The sequence below is a fragment of the Podarcis cretensis genome (genome assembly GCF_951804945.1).
Source record: "Podarcis cretensis genome assembly, chromosome: 2".
NCBI lineage: Eukaryota > Metazoa > Chordata > Lepidosauria > Squamata > Lacertidae > Podarcis > Podarcis cretensis.
The window spans coordinates 108,286,782-108,301,165 of record NC_137171.1 but is presented as its reverse complement, the minus strand read 5'-3'; the positions used below and the strand labels follow the sequence as shown (position 1 = coordinate 108,301,165).

Genomic DNA, 14,384 nt, shown 5'->3' with positions numbered 1-14,384 from the left:
CCCCAAAGTAAATTCAACCTTGGGGGGGAAACAACAGAAGCAGAATCTCAGCTGAGCTCTGGATGGAGCCAGGAAATGCTGTGGATCTGTGGCAGAGGCTAGAAGCTACAGCAGCTTAACAGGCCCAAACCAAGAGGCCCGAATGAGGCCTGGTTTACAACACACAACGTCAAGCACGGCCTCTCTGTGTGTTTTAAGGCACCTCTTCTGGGATCCACATGCTTCGTATCACATTTAAACAGGGTCACTGGTTTTCTGTTTGGACAGTAATATAATGCAGGGGCCTGAATGCTGAGAATACGCTATGCTGGAGGTGCAGCCATATGCACCGATGAGAACGGGTTTTTTATTTCATTTGTTTATTTTAAAAAAACCATGCCGGAGTTTGCACTGAAAGCAGGCCTGAGATGTGAACTGTAAGGAGCTGCGCTGTTATACAAACTCAGGCTGCATACATCCCGTACTTTTAAAGCATGTCACCGCACCCCAAAAATATTCATGGGGACTATGGTTTGTTAAAGGTCCTGGGAATTATAGCTCTGTGAGGCGTGAACTACCGCTTCCAGGTTTTGTGAGGTGGCTGTGTGCTTTAAATAAATGAGGTGTGTACACACAACCACTGTCTGGCTCAAAATAAATACCATCCATCTCATTTTTGTTTCCTTCAGAGGCACCTAGACTCCATCCTCAGACTCTCTCCTCTAGCCCTGTTTACTTTCCTGGCCCTCCTAAGATTAGCAGAGGTAACATTAACAGACTAAGTGGATGTTTGTGTGTTCCACAGAAGCCCTGGATTGGCCACTGTGAAATACAGGATTCTGGCTGAGGTGAACCTTTGGCCTAATCCAGCAATGATTTCCTTAAGTCCTTAAGATATTCTGACTGGACCAAAACTTTAATTAGGAATGGGGGAAATTTATAGTTTACCTTAAAAACCACTTTAAACAGTTAAAATCGTTAGTGGGGTTGGAATAACACTTGTAGTGTAGCAATGAACTTTGGACATAATGGAGATATAAAAAGGTTATATTATTATAAAAGATGCAGAAGGAAAGGATTAACAGTAAGACCCCACAAAGGGGGAAAGGGAAGTCCAGGAGATTATTTGGAATCTTGCTTTTATATACAGTATATTATGTTGTTATGTGAATGTAAATTCTAATCTGGAAAAGCAATTTGTTTATAAAAATAAAATAATATATTCTGATAAAATGGGGGGCCTTAAATCCTTGCGTTGATAGGACATGTTAGCTAGATACCACCCAAACGTAGCAACTTTGTCACTCCATTAGAAATGTGCTTGATTTGGAAATCATCTCAAAACATGCAAAAAATCCCATACGTCACAGTTCTTAGATAAGCTATAGTTTTGTTGACACACTTTAGCTCTGTAGGGAACCTGCGGCCTTCCATACATTGCTGGACTTTAACCCCCTCCCCCCATCACCACTGACCATTGGCCTTGCTGGATAGAGCTGATGGGATTTGAAGTCCCAACATCTGGAGGACCACAGGTTACCCCACCCCACCCCTGGTCTCTACAGTACGTGGCCAAACCTGACAGATTCTGGCTCACCTAACTCAGGCAGCCGGAGTGCCAGACCTCTTTGCTCAAGACTGAAACAGCAACCCTTGGGAAAGCTTGCAAAACTTACTATGACCCACACAGCTCCCCAAGCACTCGGCAGGCCACACTACACAGCTGGTGACATGCGAGACACAAGCTGCTCCCATCTGCCTTGGAGGAACAGGAGCTTGTTCCAGCCAAACACTAGCCACCTCTTGTCAAGGGTTGCATGCACAAAGGCCAAACCGTTTGCTATTGCAGGGGACCCAGGATTATTTTTTTTACTGCATATGAGCCGCACAACACACGGGAAGGAGCACTTGTACAGATGCAGACGTGTGCACAAACCATTATGTCTTTGAGATGTCGGTCCTTCTGACAACAGAGGCATTGAATGCTGGAGCCTATCTTGTTAAGGATCTTGTCAGAAAAGGGATTGGTATACCTGAAGGAGCATCTCCACCCCCATCGTTCAGCATGGACCCTGAGGTCCAGCTCTGAGGGCCTTCTGGCGGTTCCCTCACTGCGAGAAATGAGGTGACAGGGAACCAGGCAGAGGGCCTTCTCGGTAGTGGCGCCCACTCTGTGGAAAGCCCTCCCATCAGATGTCAAGGAAATAAACAACTATCTGACTTTTAGGAGATATCTGAAGGCAGCCCTGTTTAGGGAAGTTTTTAATGTTTGATGTTTTATTATGCTTTTAATATTCTGCTGGGAGCCATCCAGAGTGGCTGGGGAAACCCAGCCAGCCTGGCGGGGTATAAATAACAAATTATTATTATTATTATTATTATTATTATTATTATTATTATTCAGGCTATGTACACATAACTCTCTTATTTCCATTTAGCTTCTATTATCATGGATGGCACCCTCACGGACAAAGGCAAACAATTAAGAGATGCTCCTGCAAAAAGCTATTCAGATGTGCTTCTACTTTATATTGTTCAGTGTACGCTTCATTTATAGGAGAAGCGTCGCCTCACATGTTGTATGAAAACATAACCCCAAACGCTCCGGCAAAAGTATCCCATCTCATCATCACGGTGGAAAGAGATGCCTTGGAAGAACTGTTGGCTTGCAAATGTGGAGGTGTTGCTATACTACAGGTGTGTGGAACCTCTGGCCCTTCAGATGCAGCTGAATGACAAGCACCGTTAGCCTCAGCAAGCGTGGGATGATGGGCGTTGTAGTCCAGCAACATCTGGAGGGCCACAGGTTCCCCACACCGGGTGTAGCAGATGAGGCCACCAGAACAGCCTGTTTTCTTGCTTCGTCCTGCTGCTATAGCCATCAGGGCTTCCACCATGCCCCAAAGCAGACAGGGAAAGGAAGCAAACAGAAGGACCTAGCAAGAAGGGAGGTGGGCAGACCAATCTCTGATCTCCCGCTGCAGCAAAATTAAATGTAAAGCTTTTTAAAAAACACAACAACCCAGACCTCCAGGAAGAAGGCAAGTGACAATGACATACTCAGGCGAGAATTTAAAAGGAGTTGATTCTTCCTATTTCAACCATGTTTAAAATAAATGGAGAAGTGAACCATTAACAACATGACTGACCGAGGGATTCACACACACAAATGATAAAACGGGTACAAAAAGGCAGATTGCACAATAGCAAACCTTTGTTTATTTTTTAATGAAAATTTCATTCACCAGGGAAATGCTTAGATACTATGTCAATTAAGTTATTAGAACTCTCCACTCACTTCCAACAGCGAGGCTTGCTTTAAAATCGTTACACCACATCACCTATTTATTTTTTTAAAAAAGGGGGGGTTGTGAATTACACATACACATTGCTGTGCTCTAAATAAAATGCTGTAACAGGATGGGTGGAGGGGGTGAAATTTCACACGCACACACACCCTAATTCAGAGCACCAGATCCTCCTCTCAAAGCATACTTGTGAGATCCTGTCTGAGCAACATCCCAATTCATAAAGTGGCAGGTGGGGGAGATTTTTGGTGTGTTGAGCTGTGCCTATCATAAAAAAATGGGGAAAGCCTTGCATTTAGAAACAGGGCAGAGGGTGCTCTGGTAAATATACTCTTGATGAAAGTGGGCAGGAACACAGGCACAGAATAGCAATGAAACATAATGGGAGCCTGGGCAACATATTTGGCCCATATTCATCACTAAAAGCTCTGAAAGACCAGGTCTGCACTTTGTGGGAATCCAGTCCACAATCCTCACTTGGCTGAACACAAGAGCATAAAACAGGTTTCTTCACCCTCAGCCCTCCAGATTTTTTGGCCTACAACTCCCATGATCCCTAGCTAGCAGGACCAGCGGTCAGGGATGATGGAAATTGTAGTCTCAAAACATCTGGAGGGCCGAGGTTGAGGAAGCCTGGCATAAAAGATTTGCTTTGCTGGTTCAGACGGAAAAGCTCATCTAATCCAACACTCCTCTGCCATCATCCCCTCCCAGAGGCCCCCATTGAGTTCATTATCATAGAATTGTAGAGTTGGAAGGGACACCAAGGGTCATGTAGTCCACCCCCCCCTGCGATGCAGGAATCACAACTATAGCATCCAATAGCTATGGCCACCCTTCTGCTTGTTTGGTGCTCCAAGGTCTACAGGACCTCAGTATATGGAAGTTAGTGGCTAACAGCCCTTGACAGAACTATCCTCCATTAATTTATCTAAACCCCTTAAAAAACCGAAAGCCATCTACACTTTAGTGGCCATGATCAGCCTGAAGGAGTGACTGAATCAGGACTCTTGCACAGTTGCTGTAACCTGCAAATGAGCTTTTGGGTGAACGCAAAATCGAAACCTTGATAGACGGATGACTGTGGGCCGATTCTGAAATGCGTCGTGTACTAACACAACTCTGCAGGGATTATTTTCGAGAAATACTTTCAATAGGGAGTTGTGCAATGGCTGGTTATAACCATACACCTAGGAAAACTGGTAGACAGTATTGTTAAAAAACTGCCAAGAATATAGGACAAGTCTTGCTGAAGCACAACCAGCATGGCTTCTACAAGGGTTACATGATGCACTTACATGAATTCTTTGATGGAGTCAACAAGCATATGCATAGGAGCGATCTAGTTGACATTTTGCTTTTAAAAAGTTTTTGACAAAGTGCAGTGGTACCTCTAGTTACCAACTTAATTTGTTCTGGAGGTCCATTCTTAACCTGAAACTGTTCTTAACTAGAGGAGTGCTTTCGCTAATGGGGGCCTCTTGCTGCCGCTGCACCACCAGCACACGATTTCCGTTCTCATCCTGGGGCAAAGTTCTCAACTTGAGGTAACTCTTCCAGGTTAGCGGAGTTTGTAACCTGAAGTGTTTGTAACCTGAGGCGTTTGTAACTCGAGGTACCGCTGTACCTCACCAAAGACTCCTGGCGCCAAGTAAGCATAGCAGACATGGGAAAGAGGATGATGACCCCTGGTGAGATCAGTAACAGGTTGGAAAACAGGAAGCAGAGAATTGGAATAAATGCAAGTTCTCCCAGTGAAGGATGTACGTTTCCGAGCACAATTAAAAGTGTTGTGCTGACCTTTAAAGCCCTAAATGGGACGTGTATACCTGAAGGAGCATCTCCACCCCCATTGTTCAGCCCAGACACTGAGGTCCTCCTCCAAGGGCCTTCTGGCAGTTCCCCCATTGCAAGAAGTGAAGTTACAGGGAACCAGGCAGAGGGCCTTCTCGGTAGTGGTGCCTGCCCTGTGGAACATCCTCCCATCAGATGTCAAACAGATAAATGACTGACTGACTTTTAGAAGACATCTGAAGGCAGCCCTGCACAGGGAAGGTTTTTTTTAATTGTGTTTTCAATATTTTGTTGGGAGCCACCCAGAGTGGCTGGGGCAACGCAGTCAGATGAGTGGCCTATAAATAATTTTTAAAGAATTTTAAAAACATTACGTAGAAAGTCTCTCAAGGATTGGTATTGGTACCTGTGCCTTTTAACTTGTTGATAATTTAGTTAGGCATGTGGTAGCCAAGCCGGCTGGTAGTACCAGATTAATGGTGAAGAGCTCTGAAAAGATCTCTCCAAGCTGAGTGAATGGGCAGCAAAATGACAAAAGCAATTTGATGTAAACAGGTGATATACATTGGGGCAACAAGTCTAAATTAAATATAAATCCTCATGGGGTCTGAACTGCCAGTGACTGACCAAGAGTGAGACTTTGGGGTCGTAGCGGAAAGTTCAATGATGTCAATCCAGTGTGTGACAGCTGTGAAAAACATGAATTCCATGCTACGGATCATTGCAAAAAAGAAAAGAAAAGAAAATTGCCAGTATGATAATATGACTATAGTGGTACCTCTAGCTGCGGACTTAATCCATTTCGGGGTGCCATTCGCACCCCAAAAAGTCCACAACTAGAGCACCTCTTCTGCGCATGTGCACGGCGCAATCAAGGGCTTCCGCATGTGCACGAAGCGCGCAGATCGCTTCTGCACATGCGCGGATGGCGAACCTGGAAGTAAACACGCACCACGAGGTATGACTGTATTCAACTGCACTTAGAATACTGTGTACAATTCTGGGCACCTCGCCTCAAAAAGGATTTTGTAGCGTTGGAAAAGGCTCAGAAAACGGAAACCCAAATGATCAAGAGGATGGAGGAAAACTTAACAAAACCTAAGCCTGTTTCAGAGACGAGTAAGAGGAGCCACGAGAGAAGTTTGTAAGATGATGCACGGTGCAGAGAAAGTGGATGGAGTTTCTCCTTCTCTCGTGATGCCAGAACTCACGGACATTAAATGAAGCTGATATTGGCAGATTCGGGACAGATGGAAAACACAGCACAGAGTTAACTAATGGACAAATTCATTGCTAAGGCTGCTAGTCACTGGCTCCTACCTTTTTCTCCCTGCTCTGTCAGAGGCAGTATGCCGGGAATCCCAGGTGGTGAAGAGTTATTATGCTCAGGCCCTGATTCTCATAGGCTTCTCATAGACGTCTGGGTTGGCCAATCTGAGAACAGGATGCTGGACTAGAGAAGCCATTGGTCTGATTCAGCAGGGCTCTTCTTAGAATGGACATACACACACACACACCCCCCACAAAAAAAACCCTCTACAAATAATAGTGGGGATTTTCTAAACGCCTCTATATTAACCAAGAGTTTGCCTTCTGGGATACAAAAACGCATACAGCAGAAACAAATAATGGATTCAGACAGAATGCAGCACTTATGGGTGATTGAGAAATGCTGACTTGTTTTTGTTTTTCCCTGTATTTTGGGGACACATCGACAACTGTCCCTTCTCCATCTCATTCAGGATGGCAAAAAAAAGCACCAATTGTACAAAGTGTTTAATTAACCTGTAGAATCAACTGCTACAATAGGTCAAAGGTTAGGTTTCCTATCAGACACTCGATTAAATAACAAACATTTTCATAAAGGTTCACCTACAGAAAGGATAAAAGCTAACCACAAAAATTACTTGGATATAGCAAACAGTCTTCTATGGACAGCTAATTCCAAACTTTCCCCCTTGTGTTACTTTTACAGTTTCGCATCAGGCTACCTCTGTTAGATCTAGATTTGACAGCCCCACTTTCTCTTTAAAGCGCAGGGCGGATCGTGACATTTGCCTTTCTTCTCGATAGTTAGCCATCGCAACTACCCAGTTGAAGGAGATTCCCTAAATTCTCAACTTTTGTGTGTTTCGTTTTCCTTTCCTTTTAAAACAGAGGAGGAGCAGAGGCACAGAGGTGGCGACTCTGCCCACTTGGTCCATGGATGAGCTGAGATTCAAATAATTTCTTCTCCCACCTGGGTAGGGGGAGCGGGAGACCACTGGCTGGATCAGAACAGGCGGGAACACCGTTCGGGACATGACAAAATGGGAACATACAGGGAAACCAATGGGGTGACTACTGCAGCCGTCCTGGACCCCTCCATCTCTGTCCGTCGGGCTGCGATACACTAAAACCAAACAGGACCTGGAATCCGTCAACAAACCTGATTTGAGATTTCTCAGGGCTTGAATAAGGATTATAGGCGGCTAGCTCTCTAAGGAAGCAAGACGGCCTTCCCTTTCATTCGGTGTTGCGTTCATACCTTTCAGTGGTCCACTAATCTGAGCACGTTGCGCTACTTTCAGTCCTCTCCTTGCTTAATTTGGTTTTTCAACTTGTGTGTGCATGTGCCTGTGTACCTATATAATATATATAAATATAATATATACATACACATGCAAAAAAACACACACAGATAAACACACCACCTCCACCTTTTACAGCCCACTGTGTGAGCCTCCGATGGTGTCTGCTGCCTTAGTAGCAGGCCACAACAAACCGCTTAGTCTCTTAAAGTGCCACAGCACAAATTTGTCTTCCTATAACGTAGCTCTTCTGCCGCCAGATGTCCATTTGTCGCAGCCACACTGTGGAGAATGAGCAGCAAAGGGCAGGGAAAAACCCCCGAGGCCTGGAAAATGTGCCTTGTTACAGAGGCCTCAAGAGAACTTCAAACCTATTCAAGCTTACCAAAGAGTCAACTGTAAAATGGATCCTCTGTAGAAAGCTATGTGATTCCTACCAACTTTTGGGCCTTCCTGACTCAGTGGACAAAAATACAGTGTGATCCAGTGGCTGGGAAAGTGAAGCCCTGAAGCAAAAGGCTACTGAGGTTAATTTGCGACCAGCATTACCTTCCTAAGGGCAGATTCTCCATCACTCAAAGAGTCTTTGCATAGAGACTAGGAGTCTTCTCTTCAAAAGGACCTGCGGCCTGGTTTGTGTAGGTAGTTAGAAGAGCCGCAAAAACGAAAGCTTTCGGCCCAGTGAGCCAAAGCAACAAAACCACCTGAAGGTTCGCTCACAGTTACTGGATATCAATAAATAGTCCTACAGTGCCTTTAATAAAACTAAAACACAGACTTTGCCAACGTGCTGCCCTCCAGATGTTTTCGGACAGCTTCCACGCGAGTCACTCAAAACATCTTGAAGGCACACTAGCAAGGGCTGCAGGAGTGTCACATACAATATTCCTAAGAACTCACAATATTCCTGTTTGTTGATACTGAACGTTGACGACCCAGTGCATTTTCTGACAGCCCGACAGAACAGCCGCTAGTGCCGACAGCCACATAAATCTGCCTGCTCTTCAACGGTTTATATCCCCAAAGCGGGGATGTTTTCAGAAAAGCACAAAATTTATCTGGGATTATTGACGTTCACAATGGAGCCAACCAGATTTTGAGCGTTCATTGTAGCCTATAACCACATACGGGTCTTACCAAAGATCCTATAGACTAAGGCATTGATATCCAGTAGCTGCCACGAGCGGCAAACCTTGCGATGGCGTTTGAAGCCAGACTGGCGCAATCTTTTAAGACGGCTCCTGCGCTCTTTCTTCGAACAACAACAAAAACCCACTAGTTCAGCTTCCCGAGGCACAGAGTTCCCTATCTACCCGCTCCAGCTGCGAGAGCGACCCTGTTAAAAGAGCGGGATGGGGTAGGCAAACAAGGGGTTCTCTCTGTTGTGGATCTTCTCGTGTCTCTTGTGGTGGGAGCTGTGGCTGAAGCACTTGCCGCAGAAGCGGCAGGCGTAGGGCTTCTCGCCGGTGTGGATGCGGTGGTGCTGCACCAGGGTGGACTTGTCGGTGAAGCAATTCCCACACTCGGAGCACACGTAGGGCTTCTCGCCCGTGTGGATCCGCTGGTGCCGGAAGAGGTTGGAGCTGACGTTGAAGCTCTTCTCGCAGATGTTGCACTTGTAGGGCTTCTCCCCGGTGTGGATGCGCATGTGCTTGATGAGGTCGGCGTTGTGGTTGAAGCTGCGCAGGCACTCGGTGCAGGTGTTCAGCACCTCCGTCTTCTGCTTCGCCTTGGGCTTCTCGCCGGCCGAGTCTGCGCCGTCCGCCTGCAGGGCGCAAGGCTCCTGCTGCTGCTGCTGCTCCTCGGCCGAGTCCCGCAAGTGCTTTTTCTTGTGGGAGCTGCGGCTGTAGCTCTTGCCGCAGTCGATGCACTCGTAGGGCTTCTCGCCCGTGTGGATCCTCTGGTGCTGCGTCAGGTTGGACTTGTCGTTGAACCGCTTGCCGCAGTCGAGGCAGATGTAGGGCTTCTCGCCCGTGTGGATCCGCTGGTGCCGGTTCAGGCTGGAGCGGACGGCAAAGCTCTTCCCACATTCGGAGCACTTGTGGGGCTTGTCGTCGGGCTGGACCGGCCAGGGGTCGATCAGGCTCGAGTTCTGGATGAAGACCTTCCCGCACTCGATGCAAATGTCGGGGATCTCCTCCGTCTGGGTCCCCCGATGCACCAGGAAGACCTTGCGTTTCTTGATGGTATGGACCGGCTTCACCGGCCACGTCATCGAAGGGATTTTCTTCTCCCGCACTTCCGTTCCATAAGCTTGGCTGCGCCCGGGGCTTAAACTCAGCATTTTAAGGAGCTTACGCTTCGTCACCAGCTGCGACCGAGCCTCCTCGGGGCTGAAGTTCTCCTCCATGTGGCTCATAGCGTCGCTTCCTCTCACCTAGCAGAAAACCAAACGTGTTGCTCTTTTAAGGACGGGAGGCAACGCTCACAGTAGCAAAGCATCAACCCTGTTAATCCCACCCCCAGTAATCCAAATGTAAACCCAGAGCAGGTGGTTCCAATATACATTATATGTATCATTTGCATTAAGGCTTGTTTCCTCCATCAGTTCTTAAAATATGGCATAATCAAAGAGTAATGCAGGAACTAACTCTCAACTGCAGGTGGGCAAAAACCTACTTTGGCCAATTGCCAGTGACTTCACGGGGGGGAGGAAGATCAGGAATTTAGTGAAGGAGATAAACTATAGGACCCCAAAACGGGTTCTGAAGATCATCGTATGCCAACTCCTTGTGTACAGCTACAGGACAGTTGCACAGAAGTATAGAAAAGCTGCATGTTGTGGCACTGGCTTCGCTGTTCCCTTCCTTTGGAATTCTGAATTCCTTTAAAGCAAATTTTTAGTGCTTAGGGCCAGGAAGGAGAGGCACGCTAAATTGGAACCCTCCGCCTCCAACCCCCAAGTCATTTGTGCCATTGAAAAGGCTCAGAAAACTCCTGGAAATGGCACACGAATCGGGGTGCTCTGCAAACCAAAACCATTGCATGCCAGCATCACTCGGCACTTCTGACCCAACTGCCTAGCCTAGCGGGATTACTCCATACAGTGGAGTTGACTGCAATGGCACAAAGGACTCAGGGTGAATTTCGGTGTTGCACGCTCTGCCTTGCTGATCTCTGAAGAGAGAAGGGGATGACAGCCAGCGGAAGCAGCAGACCCTGGAGGCAGCTTGGGGAAAGAGGCAGGACACAGCTCCCAGGCTGCCAGCTTCTGAATTCGGCTTTAAGCTAAACGCCGCACTTCCAGAGCCAGCCTTATTCGTGACATTTTGATTTTGGAATCTTGGGTGGCCCTTAATAGGAGAAAAGGCTTAGCCTGCCCTTAGCTCCACAGAGCGATCTTCCACTACCAACCATCATTTGCATTATTCCTCAACCTTTCCCCAAAGCAGTTAATGTCTCAGGAGATGCCGGCAGCCTTCTCCAAGTCCTCTAATCCCAAACACAGGAGAGAGAGAGAGAGAGAGAGGGGGGGGGGATGCGTTACTCGGGGCCCCTCCATATGCTGCCATCTGTTATCGGGGAAGAGACTCCTCAGCACAAAATAAACGCAAACAGCATCATTGTTTGTGAAAGTTGAAGCCATTTATAAACACACACACCGCCCCTCGCACGTGCGTGTCATCTTCCAAACTCAAACCGCAGGCAGGCTTGCCACCCGCAACAATTCCACCGTTTGCCTGTATTTTGCGCGCGGCTGAGCAGGAACCAGGGTGACCCAAGGGCCACACGACCAGCAATGCGTGGCGAAAGCGCACTCTGCACATGCTCAGGCCTACTCTTGCCCCTCGACTCCCCGCTACCACCGCCACCCAACAGATCAGCCGCCCCCACCCCATGCGATTTCGAGCTGCAGCTCACCGTCCGTGCGCCGGTAGCCAGGCCGGAGGCGGCTGCAGGAGAGCGGGCAGTGGGGGGCTGGTTTCCAGCCCAGAGGTCCGGATCAACCCCTCTGTCCGGCCCGCAGCTGCTGCCGCCCGAGGAGGCGCGAGGCGAGAAGCAGAGCCGAGCGATCCGGGGGGGCCCTCTATACACACCACGTCGCCCTGCTTTAATTTCTGGGGTGGGGTGGCGGATTTTGCTCATCCCTACCTTGCGATCAAGGAAGCCAGAGCTCATGCTGGCGGCGGCGGCGGTGGGGGATCGGCAAAGGTGGCGGCGGCGACGGCGGCGGGACCCCACCCCCACCCCCAAACCCCCTGCCCCACGTCGGCCAGAAACGGAGAGGGCGCCTTTTGTGCGGCCAATTCAATGGGCTCCCGGGCTCGGGGCGCGATGGCTGAGAGGTCTGCTCCAGATCCTGCCCGCGCCGGGTGCGCCTCGCCTCTCCCCGCTTCGCCTAAGGCGCCTGCAGGAGCATCGCAGACGGGGGTCCCACCCGCGCCCCCCCCCAGGAGCGGCTGCAGCCGAGCGCGGGCTCCGCGTCCACAATGGAAGAGGCGGAGAGGAGGCGGCGCGGGAGCGAGCAGGAGCAGGAGGAGGCCGCTTCCAGCAGCAGCAGCAGCAGCAGCAGCACCGCCAGCAGCTACCTCTGACCCAGGAAACTCAATGCTGGAAGGCTGACCCGACCAGACAAAGAAAGGAGCCTGGCGCCGGCGATGCCAGAGCCCCCTAGTGGGCGCAGCCTTGGCAGCGATGCTCCGTGACGCCTTGCTTTGCTTCTCCTCCGAGGGGACGCGGCGGTGGCGACTGTTGCGCCACGCTCATTTCCCGGGCTCTGCGCTCCCTGCAGACATTGTCCCGCAGCAGCTGCTGGGGCGTGAGTGCCCGGCTGCTTTTTGGAAAGGTGAACGCAAGCCTCTCTTTGCGCTCAGCTGCCATCGCGTGGCTTGAGGGAGAAGGCCAAGGGCTGGCTGGGATGTGAGCATCCTGAAATGCCGGCGTCTGGACCAGGCCAGTGTGGTCCATCTATAGTCCGGCACCCTGGCCTCACAAACCAGATGCCAGCAGGAAGCCAAGGAGCTGAACGTGAGCTCAAGCGCACGGGGGTCCCTCAGGGCGCAGATGCGAAAGACAGCAGGACTCCTGCACCTCCCACACAACTATTAAGGGTGCCTTCTTTTTCACCTCGTCTCCTTTGCACCGACGATCTCCTTACAGCGCCTTGCATTCCTCCTCTCCTTCTCCCCACCTTCCGTTCAAGACGCCAGAGGCCTCCGGCTCTGGCTGCTTACATCACTCCTGATGCTATCTGCTCACACATGATAGAAGCTTGGAGAGAGAAATGTTTCTCTCCCTCTCTCATCACACTGGAACTCTTGAACGTCCAGTAGCAGGATAGCTCAGCTAGTTAGTGTGTGGTGCTGATAATTCCCAGGTTGCAGGTTCGATCCTCCTAAGGGACAGCTGAGGGCTGGACTAAGATGATCCTCAGGGTCCCTTCCAAGTCTACAAGTCTGTGATGTCTATGGCTGGAAGATAAAATAAAGTACTTCTTCACACAGCGCATAGTTAAACTGTGGAACTCATTGCCCCAGGAGGCAGCGAGGGCCACCAATTTGGATGGCTCCAAAAGAGGATTAGAAAAATTAACAGGAAGAGTGGGCTATCAATGGTCCATACTCTGCCTCAGAAGGTCAGAGGCAGCAATGGTTCTGAATACCAGTTGCTGGAAAATCACAAGAAGGGAAAGTGTTGAGCTCAGAACCTGCTTGATGGTTCCCCACAGGCATCTGGGGAACCACTGTGAAAACCGGGTGCTGGACTAGATGGGCCACTGGGTTCTTATACATTTTTGGCATCTGCCACTCAAATTACAAATTAGCGAGAGGTTGATTGATTCTCTCCACAGGTCAACTTCTCTTAACCCAAGTGGTTAAGAAAGCCCAACAGAGACTCCATCTCCTCAGAATATTGCGAAAGAACGATGTCAATCAACATTTGATGATCTCCTTCTACCGGTCCACAGTAGAAAGTGTCCTTTCATACGGCATCACGGTGTGGTATGCTGGTTTGACATCAACTGACAGGAAGTGCCTACAGAGGGTGGTGAATACAGCACAAGATATTATGGGCTGTCCAGTGAATCCGCTGGATGACGTTGTGGAAGAACGTTGCCTCAGGAGAGTGAGGAAAATTCTCAGGGATGATTCACACCCTGGCCAGCACTTTCTTGATCTCCTGCCCTCGGGCAGAAGATATAGAAGCGTGATTAGTCACACCAACAGGGTAAAGAACAGCTTCTATCCATGGGCTGTTAGGCTGCTGAATGAAAAGATAACAACAGGGCAACTGACTTTAGGGTTTGGTGGGTGTGCGTCAGTAAACGAGGGGAATTAAGACTAAGAGAGCTGAGTGGGGGGTGCTCATGTAATTTCACTGTATACAAGTTGTACAAGTGACAATAAAGTATTTCAATTTCAATTCAAACTTTATGTTACTTGCGGAAACGTGTACCAGCAGATGTATGGAGGATGAATACTTGTGACAGGGCCTTTTCAGTAGTGGCACACTCAAAATCTAAACAGCATCTCAATAAAGGTGTGAATGGTTGCTTTGTCAGTGAACAGTGTGCATTTTAGTATTTTTAAGGACTTTGCCATTTATTTATTTTCCTTGTGTTGTTTATCCTTTTGTATAGCTGCCAGTTGCCTTGAATACAACATCTGGGATGGGGAACCTGGTGGTCCTCAAATATGGCCCAGTGGTCAGGGATGATGGGAGCTAGAGTCCCAACAACTTTCAGGGGCCACAGATTCTCCTACCCTGGTGAAGAAAGTGGGAAATGAATGAA

At 48.8% G+C, this 14,384-nt stretch overlaps 1 protein-coding gene and 1 long non-coding RNA gene across 3 annotated transcripts; one reads left to right on the top strand and one right to left on the bottom strand.

The window, feature by feature from the left end:
- Positions 1–3,070: 3,070 nt before the first annotated feature.
- On the top strand, positions 3,071–6,597 carry LOC307210878. The gene is made up of 2 exons (XR_013836195.1): positions 3,071–6,200; positions 6,253–6,597. It is a non-coding gene; the product is annotated as an uncharacterized lncRNA (long non-coding RNA).
- Positions 6,598–6,632: 35 nt separating this feature from the next.
- LOC307210876 (uncharacterized protein) lies at positions 6,633–12,162 on the bottom strand. 2 transcript variants are annotated; one of them, XM_079967058.1, is made up of 2 exons: positions 11,513–12,162; positions 6,633–10,028 (listed from the first exon to the last, which is right to left on the bottom strand). In XM_079967058.1, the coding sequence occupies exons 1-2, from the start codon at positions 11,768–11,770 to the stop codon at positions 8,991–8,993; spliced, it is 1,296 nt and encodes a 431-aa protein (XP_079823184.1). In that variant the 5' UTR covers positions 11,771–12,162; the 3' UTR covers positions 6,633–8,990. The 2 variants fall into 2 exon arrangements, with proteins under 2 accessions (XP_079823184.1, XP_079823185.1); XM_079967059.1 differs by having other exon boundaries at positions 11,744–12,160.
- Positions 12,163–14,384: the final 2,222 nt, after the last annotated feature.

Bases quoted from the DNA above. Each gene is read 5' to 3' on its own strand.
- LOC307210876 (XM_079967058.1), bottom strand. From the start codon at position 11,770: ATGAGCTCTGGCTTCCTTGATCGCAAGGTAGGGATGAGCAAAATCCGC. The intron at 10,029-11,512 runs GTGAGCTGCAGC...GTTTTCTGCTAG, and splicing joins TGGCTACCGGCGCACGGACG to GTGAGAGGAAGCGACGCTAT.